Genomic DNA, 16,420 nt, shown 5'->3' with positions numbered 1-16,420 from the left:
GTGTACATTTACTTGTATATTGGGTATTTTTGCACCACATTTTAAAGCTCTAAAGACGTGTACATTATAACACTGCTTTTATGGAACCCTACTGCATAATTTTGGGAAGTACATTTAACTTTTCAGTGTTTGTACATAACAAATTATTACATAAAGAGCGTCAAAACTTATCACGCATCAGGGTTTTATTTTTAAGGGCCTAATTTTTCAGCATTTCTGGCAAATATGGTCACTTATCACCAAGACTAAATTTTGAAAAGTTTGGCATGCCTAACTCCTTGGTTTGTTTTTTAGCCTTGAAACCACTACCCCCCCCCCCCCCATCCAACCCTTTGCGCTTGTTTCTGGTGTTTCGTACTGGATGTCCGAGTTATTTAGGGCTGCTGGTCCTTTTTTACATTGTGCAAACCTTCAACTCTCACATAACAAATTGCTGAGTGTTGAGTTGGAAGTTTCAATCAAGGCCTGTAACTTTCGCTCTGGTAAATGCAGGGCAGTTTTTCTTCAGCAGAAAGCGCCTCTATTATGCAAGGAAAGGCATTTTTTACTGGAATTTATCATGGGCCACCAAGACAGTGACCAAGGACATGGGGCCATGAGTAAAGTCATGGAGGCAAATACCAGGGGCATTGGTGCCATGGCCATGGGCATAAAGGCAATGACTAGCAGCATGGGGGCAATGACCAGGGGCATGGAGGCAATGACCAGGGGCATGGGGGCAATGACCAGGGGCATGGAGGCAATGACCAGGGGCATGGAGGCGATGACCAGGGGCATGGAGGCGATGACCAGGGGCATGGAGGCGATGACCAGGGGCATGGAGGCAATAACCAGGGACGGGGAGGAAATGATCAGGAGCATGGAGGCAATGACCAGGGGCATGGAGGCAATGACCAAGGGCATGGAGGCAATAACCAGGGACGGGGAGGAAATGATCAGGAGCATAGTGGCAATGATCAGGAGCATAGTGGCAATGACCAGAGTCAAGGAGGCAATGACCAGGGGCATGGAGGCAATGACCAGGGGCATGGAGGCAATGACCAGGGGCATGGAGGCAATGACTAGGGTCATGTGCAATGGCCAGAGTCAAGGAGGCAATGACCAGGGGCATGGAGGCATTGACCAGGGGCATGGAGGCATTGACCAGGAGCATGGAGGCATTTTCAAGGGGCAATGAGGTAATGGCCTTTTTTGCCTCCATAAACAATTAGGCAAGCCAAGCATTTATTGAAATCCAGTGGGTTTTAAGTTATTCTACATGTTCAGTCATACAAAAACTACTGTACAAACCCAGGTTCCAGCAGTGATCAGAAGCTCATAAAGAACGACATTGGACTAGTATTTATGCAAGAGAATTTTAAATGTTATGACTTTTCTGTTTCATAATACTTGCATACACTCAATATCTCATTGAAACTATGTCATATAAATTGCCTCAGTTATAAGAAGGTAGTTTGTTATGCTTTGTAGTATCTCTGTCCTTACTCTATGGTAGTATCGTTCCCTTCTGAAATCGTTTTTTTTTTTTCTTTATCACAACAGTTTGCTGTTTATTGTCGTGCAAACTATGGTTGCCTGTGAGAGTAATGCTGCAATGTAAAGATGTTTCCTTAAAAAAAATGTAATTATATAATTTGTAATTTTATTAAAAATTTTGCTGATGTGGAGGCTTAAAGAAAAAGTACATCGATGGGTTTGGGGTATTTTTTTAACAATTATTTTAAATCTCTTACAAATCAGCTTAAGAAACAACCTCAACAAAATTCATAAAAATTTAAGAAGAAGACAACGAAAAAGGGTTTGTTGTGTTGGCAATGATTTTGTGGTGTGTGGGATTTTGTAGTCCACATTTATACCAAGTTCAATAATCAACAGTGATTCAAAAAATAAATAACAATAACTCTTTGACTTTAAAAAATGTTAGAACTGGTATGAACTTGATATAAATTGTGTTTGTTTGATGGTTTGATTTTTGTTTTGATCATAAGTATTATATTTTGTAATTACCAATCTGTACTCTGTCTTTAAGTCGCGCAGGGAAAGAAAACATGTTATGCAGTAAATACATGTACCACCACCTACCTGTATATAAAATGTATTCATCACAGGTATGTGAAAGTATTTTTCATTTTGTATATTTGTTTTTAACATTTTGTCAGAGTTGTTCTCAAGCGCTTTGTGTCAGCTTTGAGAAGTGGCCTACTTGTATAATATGTTAACATTATGGAAGCTTAGGCCATACCCGAACTTGCAGCTGCGACTATGGCTATGACTGTTGCTATGGCTATGGCTGTTGCTATGGACCTCCTATTCTTTAATGCTTGTTCTCATGGTGAACGGCTATGGCTTCGGCTGTTGCTATAGACATCCTGTGCTTGTTCACATGGTGATAAGCCGCAGTGGCAAATTCTGACACTTTTTCTTATGGCAAGTAGAGTTCTTCTTTATCATTATTTTGTCTTCCACTTTTGTTGATTTTGTTTGAATCCAATTCTGTTTTTCGTTCTAATTTTAAAAATCCTTAAATCTTAGTTGTTTTCAGTTAAAAAAGTTGTGATGCAAAGCTAAAATGTTCAGTATTATTAGCACCAAAGTAACAATGGGTAAGTTCTTTAGGGAAAGAACTATTGTAAGTTCAGGTGGGAATGGCCATCTCTAGTTACTTCTTATGATCAGTCTTAAAGACGTGTTGATGAGTGTTCGACTGGAAAGCAACTGCGTTTGCTTTAATATGCATACTGTCTTGAAGATGCGCAAATCATGGACTTAATAATTATCTGTAGATAGTTTTCAAATAAGGCAGGTTGTGCAATCTTAGTTTATTGTGATGGTTTCGTTTGTAAATAATTGTTAATATTTAAGTTTGAGAGTTAATTCCTTGGGGGATAAAATCTGGTAATATTTAGTTGATGAGTGAATTGTGTTTGGGGGTTTTGTTTAGTATTCTGGGTTATTTGTGGGTGGCATTAGTGAGTGCAGTGGTTAAAAAGGGGGGACATGGATTTAGTGGTAAATTGTTAAAATCAAAGAAGGGTGGGTGGTTTTTTGTGTTTTGTCATAAACTTATTTAAGTTATGGCCTCTGCCATTGGACTTTTCAACCTGATGTTTATGTTCATCTTTAGTTAATTTAAATTCCCCCACGTGAATTGTGAGGCAAATTCAACAGTGCCAAAATTTAAGGAGTTTCTTCTATTAATTTTGTTCTTATTATAATTTTTGCACTTATAAAAAATGCTCTTCTAGACGAATACTGACAATGAAAGAGTAAAACAAATTTCTGGCATTATTTGGGTTTGGTTGGTTGTTGTTACGCCCTTTTTTTTATTTTTAAGAATGCAATTTCTTGTTATTCAGATTAAAGCCACAGTTATGTTCCTGTTGTTGTTTTATGTTTTTGAGGCAGTGGACACTATTGGTAATTACTCAAAATAATCATTTGCATAAAACCTTATTTGGTAACGAGTAATGGGGAGAGGTTGATAGTATAAAACATTGTGAGAAACGGCTCCCTCTGAAGTGACGTAGTTTTCAAGAAAGAGGTAGTTTTCAAGACCTCGGAGTTAGATTTTGAGGTCGGAATTAGATTTTGAGGTCTCAAAATCAAGCATCTGAAAGCACACAACTGCGTGTGACAAGGGTGTTTTTTCTTTCGTTATTATCTCGCAACTTTGACGACCGATTGAGCTCAAATTTTCACAGGTTTGTTATTTTATGCATATGTTGAGAGACACCAAATGAAAAAACTGGTCTTTGACAATTACCAATAGTGTCCAGTGTCTTTAATATAGACTGGTGATGACAACTAACAAACGACAGACCGTAAAATAAGCTTTCTTAGGATTCTACCGATTTAAGGATTTTCTGAAAACCTCCCTGAAACTTCAAAAACAAATTCTAGGAGTAAGTCAAGCTTAGACAAAAGGGGGAAAGAAATAGGTTCCATGTTGTGTTCAAACCTGCAGTTTAGTATTACTGGTGATGTACAAGTCTGGGTTTGATTTCACAAAGTGATACAAATTCTTAGTTAAAAATATTGTCAGTATTACTGTCGTGATTTGTATTGTGACGTCACACTTTAATTAGCATTTACAATTGATTTGCAGATCTCTTTGTGAAATCAGCCCCTGTAAATCTCCTTATTGAGAGATAAAAGGGCTAGGGGTCCCAGACATTCAAATTATTTTCATCTCATTCATGTTGAATGTTTACATAAATAAATCAAATTGAATGTTGAGTTCAGAAATACAACATTATTTGCTTGAGTATAGTTCAGATAAGGCAGGGTTGGTTGCAAAATGGCTTTCTTGCAAGCAACTTTGGGTTACTATAGTTCATGAACATGATTAGATATAATTTATAATGAATATCCTGGGCGCCTATATAACTTTATTAATTTGTTTCTTTTCTGTTGTTATGCTTTTCAGGGTGTGGCTGTTTCTGGAAGTCTTTATGAAACATGCTTTTAAGTTCACTGTGCTTCTTTATATATTAAGAAACCAAAGTTGTAGAAATGGAAAAGGATATCACACAAATATTGTTATCCTTATCCTGAGATCTGTGATTTATGTTTATGACTGACCCATAACGGTTAACCTAGCCAGAATGCTTGACCATCGATGTACATTGTGTAAATCAATAAATTGATACACGGAATGCAGATTTATGGGAGTTTCTGTCGTGATTGTTTTGTAGCCTTTGGGGGTTGGGGTACGCCTACTTTATTTTGTATTTTACTCCAGTTGATCCAGTTGTTAGAATTCGGCCTCCTTTGTCCCTTAACAAAAGTTTCATATGAAAAATGAAAATTTTGCAAAATGAAAATGGCCTTGCCCTCTCAAAGATGAAATTCCAGGACCGGACTGGTTGTCACTTTCTCAGCTCCCTATTATTAAAAAAATACATTCATTTTTTTGTGACATGTGTTTGGGTTGAGCAGTTGAGCTAAAAGACAATCTCTTCATAATGTGCCAGTCATATTACTTTGAGTTGTAGTTTTTTGAAATACCATTTTGTGCAACGGGTTCTGAATGTAGGCGCAGCTGGCCTACCCATCTCGCATTATTAATTACGACTCTCGGTCGGGGATTATTGCATTGCGCACATAGCTGAAATATTTCATCTCTCCTAGCGCCCTCTCTTGATGTACTAATTGGCGGTGCTCTTTGAACTTTGTCCAAGTATTTAGTCAGGAGCCTTTCTGTCGTCTGCGCATAATCGTGTGTTGTTATTGTCTAGAAAGCGACTTTGTAGTCTGGGAGCTTCTCTTCAAATACACACAATTATTTTGTGTAGAAAGAACAATTGCTGGCCACTGAAAAGCGTGATTTTTCGTCATGAAGTCGATAATTATTGTCGTTGTTTTGGCCGTCATTGCTTACTTCCTCTTCAAGCCAGCAACCTTCACTATAAAAAATGACATTTTTATGTACAAGTCGCCAGAAGAGGTCTATACTTTCATTTCGGACTTGAAAAGGACAACAGAGAATCATTCTACGCTTGGGTACGTAATTAGTTTTGTAAACAAACCACACCTGAACTGACTGTACTCGTACTTTCCTCAACCGTAATTAATAATATTTCATACTGACATGTGAAGGCAATAATTATTCGTACATTCACTGAGATTAACTCGATAGTAATTTATACTGTTCTTATTGTCTGTGCTTGAATTTTTGCCTGTGAAATTAAAATGAAATGAAATGAAATGAAAATAATGGTTTTAAAAAAATGAGCCATGATCGAGATGAATATTGAAATGAATGACTGGCTCACTCGCATCATTTATTAGCCGGTCCTGGAGGTAGAACTATATCGTAGGAGGTCCTGTTTTCGAGGTGTCCCTAAAATCGTGGCAAATCTTTTACCTCGCTGTGCGCGATGCAAACAGTCCCTAGATAAAAATTGTGTGGTTCTATTTGCCAAGCAAAGAGTCTCCTCTACCTTGACCAAAACTTAGAAACACGTAAGGCTCCACTGGATATTTGCACTTGTAAATGCAAAAAGTTTGGTATTTTAGGCATTTCTACAAGGTACAAAAATATTTCATAATGTTGAGGCCATATAAAAATATTTGCCCACCGAAAAAGTTTCATCAAACACTATTTCAATTCACAATTCATGATGATCAAATCATGTGACTGAATATTTTGCTGAGCATTCTGGGGGAAAAATACAGAGGCTTAAAGAAGCCATGTGCCTTATATCATTTTCTAATATTTTTTGAGATTTTTTTTTTAACCCTCCGATCAATTTTATTATTAATTTAATATTAAAATTTAAACGATCAGCTTGTTGATTCAATTATCACTGCTTATTTATACGCTTTATTATAAATTTTATGAGAAAAAAAGGGAAAAAAAATAAATAAAAATCAGAATTGAAAGCCAATAATTATTCACACTTTTTATTAAATTATTTATTTTTGTTATTTTTTGCAAATTACCATGGTAATTTCATTAAAAAATATTTTGAATAAAACGAAGACAACTGCTGGCTAAAGAGTCATACACAGAGTCTCAAAGAACACTTGTAGTCACTGTAGATGTTTCTTCCATGTATGGCTTCACCAGGAAACAATGCTTTCTTGTTTGCCGTGAAAACAGGAAAAACTCAAAACAAATGGGGCCAGTTGAAGTCATCGAAGATCGGTGTGTAGCGTGAACATTTCAATGTCCATCAAGTTTTAATATATGTTTGCATACTTCATATTAACAAAAGAAGGTAATTAGGGCATCGGTTGATATAAGGCATCATTATTTTTTTCCCAATTCGAAGAAAAAGGCATACACTGTAATAGCGTGAAAACTGGTAAGGGGAGGATATATTAAATAAGTTAATACTGGCTAAATCAAAATTGAGCCAATTGTGAGACATTTTGTGTTTGGCTATAACTAACGTCTAAGCCGGTGTTTTCCCAGTGTTATGTCATCATTCATAATTCAAAATTATGTTTTTTCATGAGCTCATCATTAGTTATTTACTGTCGGACTAATATTTTTTCCATTATTTTTTTATTTTAAACAAACTTGAGATGCATAGAACATGAATATTTCTAATTGATTATATTAATGTTGTTTTGTTACAGAGGCAAGTGCACTCTGTTGAAACAGCGAACCAGGAAAAATGGTGTGCAAGAAAAACTGTTTCTGGTTGAACGTATAATCCCGCTCTTCTGGGAATACGAACTACCGTTTAACTTGGAGACTCGTCTGTCGTTAACAAAGTGAGTTAAATTTATCACTTCAGTTTCAGATACCCTGTTTTCAATTTGGACACCCAGCAGCCTGGTAGCATGTCCTTGTTTTCTCTCATTTACATGGAATAGTGTCGGAAGTAAGGCAAATTTGAACTTCCTATTTATTTATTTTTGTAAGTCCTGTTTATTTCAGTGAAGATGCTCATTTTTTTCATTTCACCAATTCCGATAATAATGTGGATGAAAAAATGGAGAACAAACTCACAAGTTTTTCATTGACGTTTTACCACTTTACTAGTGGCTTCATCAGACTGGGTTACTTCTCCATTTTTTATTGTACTCCAGCGAGTATCAATGTCAAAGTGTCCCTTGAAGTAGACTTTTTGTTTTCTGTTTTCTAGGCCAAATGAGGAGTTGGAGTACGAGTTTGCGGTTCTTCGCGGCTACTTACTAAAACTGCACAGCAGGTTATCTGTGGAGAAACGGGAGGGGCGTAACTTGCCTGGATCGTTGCTAACCGAGGAGTTGACGATAACATGCCCTTGGCTTGCCACAACGTTCGTCGAGAAAGCATTGAAAGATTCGCACAAAGACACTTTAATCAGCATGAGGAATGGGATAGAGCCAATGCACCTATCCAAGAATAGAGAAAAAGAGGAGGCACCAATGAGCAGGAAAGAGGATTGGGAAAAGAAGACTGAGAAGAAAAAGGAGGAGGCAGTAAAGAAAGGGCGGGAAGGAAAGAAAGATGAGGCCAAGAAGACAGGCGGACAGCAGAAGAAACAGACGACAGATGGAGCTCAAGGACACCCCAAGACCGAGAAGACAAAGAAAACAGCACCTAAGGATGCCGGACATCAACCCAAACCCAAGGAAGTGAACAAGAAACAAGACGGAGGTAAATCTAAAAGATGAATGAAGAAAGATGAGAAGGGTAGGCGAGTCAAAACAAGAAGATTTATTTTAAACCAAAATAGAACAAAATTCACAAAAAAGAAACTGAGAGTTGGATTTGATGAGCTTCATTATCAACACCTGCTTGAAACAAACAAACAAACAAACAAACAAACATTACATTTGTTCTGTCCTCTCGTTGAAGTATTATTTATAAGTTATCACACAAGCGCGAGTGAAATACGGAAATATAGCGCTTCTGCGTCCCATATCCAATGAGGCGGAAGGCCGAATTGGATAGGGACACATACGCGCTTTATTTTTTGGTACTCCACGAGGGCGTGCGAGTTATAACAAATTTATCTTCCAGCCTCACGTGCAATGCGCAAAGTTTAAAGATTCAGAACTTTATTTTGCGACGAACAGCATGCACGCACACAAAGTTTTGCACTGTCCATATACGGAGCGTGACGCATTGACACTCACAATACGCACTGTGCAATAAAAACACTGGAAATAGTATATGTTTTTATACCATACCACCCTTCGAGCATTTCTGATTTGTGGATTAGTGCGTACTGGAAGATAATGTGCTTTATGTTCTGTGTGCTGTCTTTCAAAATCAACAAATTCTTCTGTCATACAGAGATCATCAATACAGGCAAAATTAAACTATAAGTTGTGATTGGAGAAAAAGAAGATTTACATTACAACTCAATGCAAACATTTTCACATTTTTTAAATGGTGCACAAATTTAGGTATGGTTACAAATCTTGCTTATTATGCAAATTTGTGTTATAAAGGCCTACAAATTTCATATTTTTAAAATAATTTCCTTTATGTGAGTGCTCAAAGTCTTCCTTGGATTGGAAAATTGCTGTGATTAAAAATATCCTTAAAATATGTCTTTTTAAAAATACATACTATAGGCCTACTGTTACCGTTCTATAATGTCAATTTAATCATAATTTTGTATGAAAAATCAGCAATTGTGAAAGTTAAATCATTGTAAATTATAAATCTTTCATGCTGAGGGAATTTTGTCGAAATTTTTGCAAAAAATTAATTGTGGTGCTGGAAATACAAAGCGATGTACAAGGAAATTGCTGTTATTTAAATTGCGGTGCTAAAATCATCTAATGATTCGTGTAGAAATTTCTCTAGTGATTTGTCTGATTGTAAATTATATTATTTATTGAATTAATTTTAAATTTATGTATATGTGATTAGTAAAAATGTGTAATATGCATTTTAATTTAGTAATCAAAAATCAAAGCAATGCAAAAATGTACAAACCCAGTAAATTATATTTGATAAATTTGATGCACATCAAAATAAAAGAATTATTGAAATTAGGATTTTTGGAACATGTAGATAATGTAGGGTAATGGAAAACTTTGTGCAATTTTATACCTGTATTTTTGATAACCATGCAGCGATAACAGCAGGCCTGGTGATTCATGTAACAGAGTCTCTGTGCCTCTACTTTTCATTGCCTTGGTGCCCATCAAAATGTTCCAGAACTGGTACTTCACAGAGGCACTAGAGGCAATTGCCCCCATGCCTCTGGTGCCCTTTGAAATGATCCAGGCAAATGCTTCCATGCCCCTAGTCAGTCAATACTTCATGGATATAACTGAGGCAATTGCCCCCATGCCTTGGTGCCCATCAAAATGTTCCAGAACTGGTACTTCACAGAGGCACTAGAGGCAATTGCCCCCATGCCTCTGGTGCCCTTTGGAATGATCCAGGCAAATGCTTCCATGCCCCTAGTCAGTCAATACTTCATGGATACAACTGAGGCAATTGCCCCCATGCCTTGGTGCCCATTAAAATGTCCAAGGCCTTTTTACTTAACAGAGGCAATTCCCCCATAGTTTTAGTAATTTTGTTCCAGAGCTGACACTTCATAGAAGCAACTGAGGCAATTGCCTCTATGCCCATCTGGCGATTGCTTTGGTGCTCCTTGAAGTGTCACAGCTCAATTTTAGTTTCCTTCCTTGGAAAAACTGCCGTACAGGGGCAATTCAGCTAATGTATCTTTGGGATACTTTATATTCGATGCAGTACTTGATTTGTTTATCACAATGTTGTTATCGTATTGAGTGCACAGTAGATGTATTCATTGCAGTGGATAACTAGTCTTAAAAAAATCATTATTTTATTTTAGATACCGTTTAATACAAATTGTACCAGAAAAGTATCCTTTCATGGAACAAAATATACCATACATTGTGTTGCGTTCGTGGAATTAAAGAATCTGATCAGAATAAACTGTATCATATATGATTCATTGAAAAAGAACACATTTTATTTTATTTTCATTTTATTTGCATTCACAACTTTAAAAGAAAGAAATGAAAAGATTGGCATTATAATACTTTTTTTTCCCGTCGACCACATTTCTTATCCCCCCAACACCCGAACAGTTAAAACGCCAGTGTTCAAAGAGTCGTAACATTTTTACCCTAAAAAGTTTGGGGTCGTCCATAATATAAAAAGGGGGTTGTAGACTTATTATGTTTGCTGGGTGTCTTCTCTTGAGATTGTGATGTCACAGGAGTAACAGTTGGCGGGATGAACTTGGTCTGGACAAAGTGTTGTTTTATTGGAATGAATGTGATCTGTTGAACTCAAAGGCGTCTTTTACTGGTGAAATATAAAAATAATATGTATTTCAGTCAAATAAGTTGTTGTATACTAACTTAAAGGACCATGTTTTCATGTCTGCAAAAGATGTAATTGCCCTTTAAGAATTGCATGTACATGTACTGTATTTGAAAGGGAGAGGTTTTGGGAAATGCAAGAGGTTACTAACTGAGTTTTCATTGTTATTTTAATTGGTTAGAAGAAAATAAAAATATTTTATGGAGAAAAGATTAAAATATTGCTTTTAAACGAATTTAAGTCGTTCTGAATATTGATGTCGGTTTAATTAACAAATCAGTTAACTTATTAAACAAACCATTATCGGTTTATAACTGTCAGTTTATGTTGTGTAAAGATGGCCGAGCGAACAGACAAAAGAACAAACTGTATTTTTGTTTTTCTTTCTTTAGATTGGTTCGTTGGAATAGGTTTTTATTTTAGCAGAAAGTAGGCCGATGTCCATTTTTGATCTCAGTTGGGGTGGGGCAACAAGACTTCAAGAGAGAGTGAAATGGTTCTGCAATCCCCCCCCCCCCCCCTCCACCCTCCCTCGCTATGTAACGCTAGTGTCATGGAATGCCCTCTTGTCAAATAATTCCCCAACTCCTCCTCTCTATCCGAGGAACTTTCAAGATATTGTTCGAGACCTTCTACCGTCCATCCTATATAGCAACGAACTTTTTTTAAACCCGTATTGGAATTGTATATTTGGGGTTGGGGTGCATCGTGCCCTCACGATCTTCATGTTACATTCTACTACCAGGGCCCAATTTCATAAAGCCTGTAAGCACAAAAAAATTGCTAAGCATGAATTTTTTTCCTTATAAAAACAGCATTACCAACCATTTTCAACGTGATTTTCAAGATAAGCAAACAACAGCTGAATGCCAGTAACAAGCAATATGCAACAAATTAAAATTTGTTTAGATCAAGGAAGAAAATTCATGCTAAGCAAATTTTTGTGCTTACAGACTTTATGAAATGTGGCCCTGGGCTGTAGTCCAGTATTATGTTATTATTTATTTTTATTTATTCGACCTCAACAGTACATGTACAGAAATTACAGACAATGCAACAATGTAAGGGGGAAAAAACATGATATCAGAACGGACAACCTACAAAACATTGAGTAAACAAAAAAGACAAATAAATGAAAAAATAAATAAATGAGTTAATTAATTACACAAACAACAATATATCAACAATAATTTAAAAATAATACCAAATAATGAAACATAATTAGCATTCTATGAATATCTAATTAAGTACAAGTCGAAGGGGTCCCGCCCGCTGCTAGGTTTTTAACCTCCAAGTATGTTTGGTCTACCATTTCGATGACCCCAGAAAATAATAATGCCTTATAGACTTGTGTCTGGGGGAACACAATAAAGGCATGTCCCATTGTGCTTGTTTAACCTTTGGCATGTATTGTGTGCCCCGCATGCCACCACGTAGGGATGAATTATGCCATGAATGGTAGAAGCAAAAGCTCACAGGGGAACATCTACTCCGCAAGAAGACACACATGGGGTGACCGCAAACCAAATAAATATATAAATAGATTTGTTGTTGACAATGGCGGTCAACAAGGTGTATGTTTTCTGTGGGATCCTTGCTGCTGTGCTGGCTTGGTTTGCTACAAGGCGAGACATCTTTACCGTCAAGAATGAGATGTTTGTGGGTAGAGAAGCTAGTGAGGTGTATGAGTTGATTGCAGACCTGAGAAAACACATCAAGTATCACAGTTTTGTGTAAGTCACCGCTCATGGACAAGTAGCCCCTCGGCTTTACGTCCTGTCTTATGGACCATAATAGAAGTAGAAGTAGAAGTTGAAGTAGTCGAAGTATAGGGCCTACCATGAATTCACATAGCCACAACAACCACACCACGTATTGTACACAGTTAAAACGGTCTGCAAAACCTCTAAACTGTTGCAGGTGTACACATACATGTATAACGCTCAAATGAACTTTGGTAAAGGGGCACCATTTAACTGTCATTTACTCTGCAGATCATTGTTCATCGATTACATCGCCTTTAATAAACGGTTTGCAGAAACCTTTATGCTGTAATTAAACTCGTGCAGGTGTAACGTTAGAAATGAACTTTGGTACAGGGACACCATTAACTGTCATTACTCTATTAGGCCTATTTTACTCTGTAGTGGAACCATTGGCCATTGACAATTCCTCCTTCAAATTGGACGGTTTGGTATGATGGTTCTTTCTGTTGGTGATGTCTAATTAATTAACACTGTACAACATAATGAGCAGATTTGAGTTTTTTAGTTTTTGTGTGTGTGTGTTTCAAGAAAGACTGCTATGGGTTTTGGTTCTGCTGGTAGTCGAGTAGAAGTCGGGCAACCAGCAGTTCGCACGAGAGCCTTGGTAAGCATGCAGTTCGCAACAGCTAATTACATTTTCTCGTTTTTTCTTAACTTATATGAAATCTTTTTGTATCAAACCACAAGAAAAACTTACTGGGTACATTTTTAAATGATTTTGTGTCGAACAAAGAAGAAATTACTTAAACTATGACTGGACTTCCTCTTTACGACTTTAAAACTTTACACTGGCCGCTGAGCACAACGAGATTTTAGTCTTGAAAACTACGATTGATTTAGTAGCAGACATTTATTACAAAACAAGTTCTTTAAATCATTTCTAACTGCAGGCCAAAAGAAATTGTATTACTTCACACCCGAACCCACAGCAGCGGTTTAGAAGAGCGTCTTTTCCTGGTCAAGGAATATGTGCCCCTTCCCCTTGGCTATAACATGACGGTGAATTTTGATGCCCTCGCAAAACTTACAAAGTTAGTATCAGAGTCTTTACTTCATTAAATTATCTAAGTTGACCTGGAGATCAGAACATCAACAGAGGGTACCCGGGCCCCCACCCCTCCCCATCACAACCCCACCCCACCCCTCCCCATCACAACCCCACCCCACCCCTCCTCAACCCCACCCCTCATCAACCCCACCAGTCCCCACCCGCACTTTAAAACACTATTTCCTATCTTACAGAAGTGGGCCTACCCTCTGAGATGTCTTAAGCACACACTGAAGAAAAAAATATCCCATATCGATGCAATTGCCGGCCTTGAGTCAGTTGATCCCAATGGTTTGGTGATGTTTGTGATAACAAATTAGCCTTTTTTTTCTTTTCTTTTTTCGTGCTTCTTGGATATGGGGGCATTCGGCAGCATGCCGGCCCTACTGCGCTGAGTGACAAGATGAGGGCATGGATGATAGATAGACGATGAATAGAGCTGAGCAAGAAAGTCGAAACAATGAGACCTAAGAACTCGGCGTGAAGGAATGAAAAGTCCCCTCGATCCACTAAAGCAAAATTAGAAATCCTTGCTGATTGTCTACCTTCCGTCTGGTAGTAGTTGATGAGCAGGACCCAATTTCATAGAGCTGCTTAAGCACAAAATTTTGCTTAAGCAAAAAAATCCTTGCTTTGTTAAATCAGATTACCGGCCAAGACTCCACTCAATATTATTGTTATGCTAAGTAAACACCAGCTTAATACCAGTCACAAGCAATGTATATGGCATGACATTTTTGCCAGTAACATGTGAAAAATAAGCAAGCTGTTTTCGTGCTTAATCAAGTTTTTTGCTTAAGCAGCTCTATGAAATTGGCCCAGAAGGTTAGCATGCCTTTTCGTGTGCTTACGGTTAGCAGCGCTATGAAATAGAAATCGCACAGTGAGCGAGCAAAAAATCGGCCGCTAAGCAGCGCTATGAAATTGGACACTGGGGATGGAGAGTTCTTGTCAATAGTAGTATAGACCCACCCTTGGTGTCTTCGCTTGCATTGCATACTATCGGCCAATGATACGTCTTCCTTTGACACTTGTGTCGTCATTTATATGCAACGGGGCTGTACAAACTTATGGTGTTATTTTTTTTGCAAAGTAAGTATTGTTTTAATTGGATATACTGTCTTTTGCAGACCGAACGAAGAGCTTGTGGTTGACATAGAAGTAGACATGATCGGAGGGGTGTCGGGGGCTTCTGTGTGGACCCTTGTTCCCTCATCCATTGGAGACGTCCGAGGAACATTGGTCACTGAGGAATTCTCCTTACACTGTCTTAGGGTTACGTGTGGCTTCATTGAACACAAGGCAGCGGTGTCTCATGAGGAACTGTTTCAAAAACTCAAAGAGGACCTGGAGAAATCTTGACTCTCATTGCATGCCGTGGAAGGGACATTAATATTCTACAACAATCGGCAGCGGGAATGATAAGGATTGTTAATTTAAGTACCAATTTGTGCATAAGTTTTGAATTGTTTTCTTATTATAGCGACCCCATTGCCAGTCTAATTGTTTATAATAAATTATCGTCACTGCAGATCGGGTCCTATAAGAGGCATGCCACCAAAAACGGAAGCTTCCTATAGCATTCAAACATGAACTTCCACTCGCTTGTTGTTAAAGTTGTTGTGTCTTGTCTTTGGCAGGCCTAACCTGTGATACGTTATCAAAACTGTCCTGCACATTTTGTGTAATTATATGACGACCGCATTTTATAAATATTTTTGATTAAAAAAAATTAACTTTTTTAGCTTCTAAGTATACGTATAGAAAAATTGTATTTTTGTTGTCGGCATAGTTGTGAAAAATTATATTGAAAAATGAAAACAGAAGGCTAATTATTTATAAAATGTACATGTACATCAATGCATTGAACATAAAAACAACTGTATTCCGAAATAAAATACACAGGACACTTATACGGGCTTTCGTATTATCCCATTGAATTGTTCACTCAATATGGGGAAGTTCTCGAAAAAGAATGGGTGGCGACAATATTCCTCACTTTTAAAAGGTTTTAAAAACAAGCCACCCGCCCCCATTTCAGCGTAGAATGATTGAATTTAGAGCATGCGTGTTTTGTCCGTTACACCGTACATTTCAGAGTTTGCAAGGTGCCGAAGTGACGACCGGTACCCGTCCGTTTTCTACTGGTGCGCGCTAGCTTTCACGTGAGTGCGCCCTCCCCGGGGCACTAAAGATACAAAATGGCAGACGACAAGAAATACCGGTAGTCATTATTTTTCTCCCAGTTATCCCGGGTTTTACAGCCAATATTCGGGTGACGAAACCACTGCAAGTGAGCTAGGTGAGTTAAATTATATTTGTAACATCATTTAAAATATCCAATAGGCTACGGTGAATGTGAGGTTTCAAATGAGTCAAAATGAAGCAAAGTTTGTTTTGTGGCGGCGCGGGAGACTTCGAAAACCACATGACCGTGTATACCTTTGTTTAATGGATGACCCTTCAACTTAATACTGCTTGAAAACGTCTGGGTGGCTTTCTAAACATACAATACGTCATGCATGCGGCAGGCTACCGAAATTGAAAAAGTTGTAAAAGTGGGGTCAGATCCTCGTCAATGTGGCATTGGTGGGCGGGCCAGTTTTCTGCTGGCGGTTCGGCTTATTGCAAGTTGATTATTCTTTCAGGCATTTTAACCTTTCAGCTGATCAGACGATTTCCTCTTTTTCTTTTCAAAACAGTGCCATAGAAAACTGAAAAACACTTTCAGAAACAGTTAAGTGTGGTCGGCCATTTCCTCTTTTGTTTTGCAGTAAGAAAGTTTGTTCCTTGAACATGTCCGCTATCTCTAACCCCGCTAAGGCTACTTCGACAAAAAGGAAAAGA

At 37.8% G+C, this 16,420-nt stretch overlaps 2 protein-coding genes across 2 annotated transcripts; both read left to right on the top strand.

Moving 5' to 3' along the window:
* Positions 1-5,284: 5,284 nt before the first annotated feature.
* LOC117290798 lies at positions 5,285-11,106 on the top strand. The gene is made up of 3 exons (XM_033772357.1): positions 5,285-5,502; positions 7,087-7,224; positions 7,599-11,106. Exons 1-3 carry the CDS (start codon positions 5,336-5,338, stop codon positions 8,110-8,112), a joined length of 819 nt encoding a protein of 272 aa, XP_033628248.1. The 5' UTR covers positions 5,285-5,335; the 3' UTR covers positions 8,113-11,106.
* A 1,089-nt stretch (positions 11,107-12,195) lies between these two features.
* LOC117290619 lies at positions 12,196-15,503 on the top strand. Its single transcript, XM_033772084.1, has 3 exons — positions 12,196-12,492; positions 13,416-13,556; positions 14,704-15,503. The coding sequence occupies exons 1-3, from the start codon at positions 12,317-12,319 to the stop codon at positions 14,933-14,935; spliced, it is 549 nt and encodes a 182-aa protein (XP_033627975.1). The 5' UTR covers positions 12,196-12,316; the 3' UTR covers positions 14,936-15,503.
* Positions 15,504-16,420: the final 917 nt, after the last annotated feature.

The sequence above is a fragment of the Asterias rubens genome, chromosome 5 (assembly GCF_902459465.1).
Source record: "Asterias rubens chromosome 5, eAstRub1.3, whole genome shotgun sequence".
NCBI classification, from domain to species: domain Eukaryota; kingdom Metazoa; phylum Echinodermata; class Asteroidea; order Forcipulatida; family Asteriidae; genus Asterias; species Asterias rubens.
The sequence above is the reverse complement of the archived record's forward strand: the minus strand, read 5'-3'. Positions and strand labels throughout refer to the sequence as shown.

What these genes read in the sequence shown, in the direction of transcription:
- LOC117290798 (XM_033772357.1), top strand. Translation starts at nt 5,336, where the DNA reads ATGAAGTCGATAATTATTGTCGTTGTTTTGGCCGTCATTGCTTACTTC. An exon ending in GAGAATCATTCTACGCTTGG is followed by an intron (nt 5,503 to 7,086) that starts GTACGTAATTAG and finishes GTTTTGTTACAG; the next exon opens with AGGCAAGTGCACTCTGTTGA. An exon ending in ACTCGTCTGTCGTTAACAAA is followed by an intron (nt 7,225 to 7,598) that starts GTGAGTTAAATT and finishes TCTGTTTTCTAG; the next exon opens with GCCAAATGAGGAGTTGGAGT.
- LOC117290619 (XM_033772084.1), top strand. Translation starts at nt 12,317, where the DNA reads ATGGCGGTCAACAAGGTGTATGTTTTCTGTGGGATCCTTGCTGCTGTG. An exon ending in ATCAAGTATCACAGTTTTGT is followed by an intron (nt 12,493 to 13,415) that starts GTAAGTCACCGC and finishes TTCTAACTGCAG; the next exon opens with GCCAAAAGAAATTGTATTAC. An exon ending in GCCCTCGCAAAACTTACAAA is followed by an intron (nt 13,557 to 14,703) that starts GTTAGTATCAGA and finishes TGTCTTTTGCAG; the next exon opens with ACCGAACGAAGAGCTTGTGG.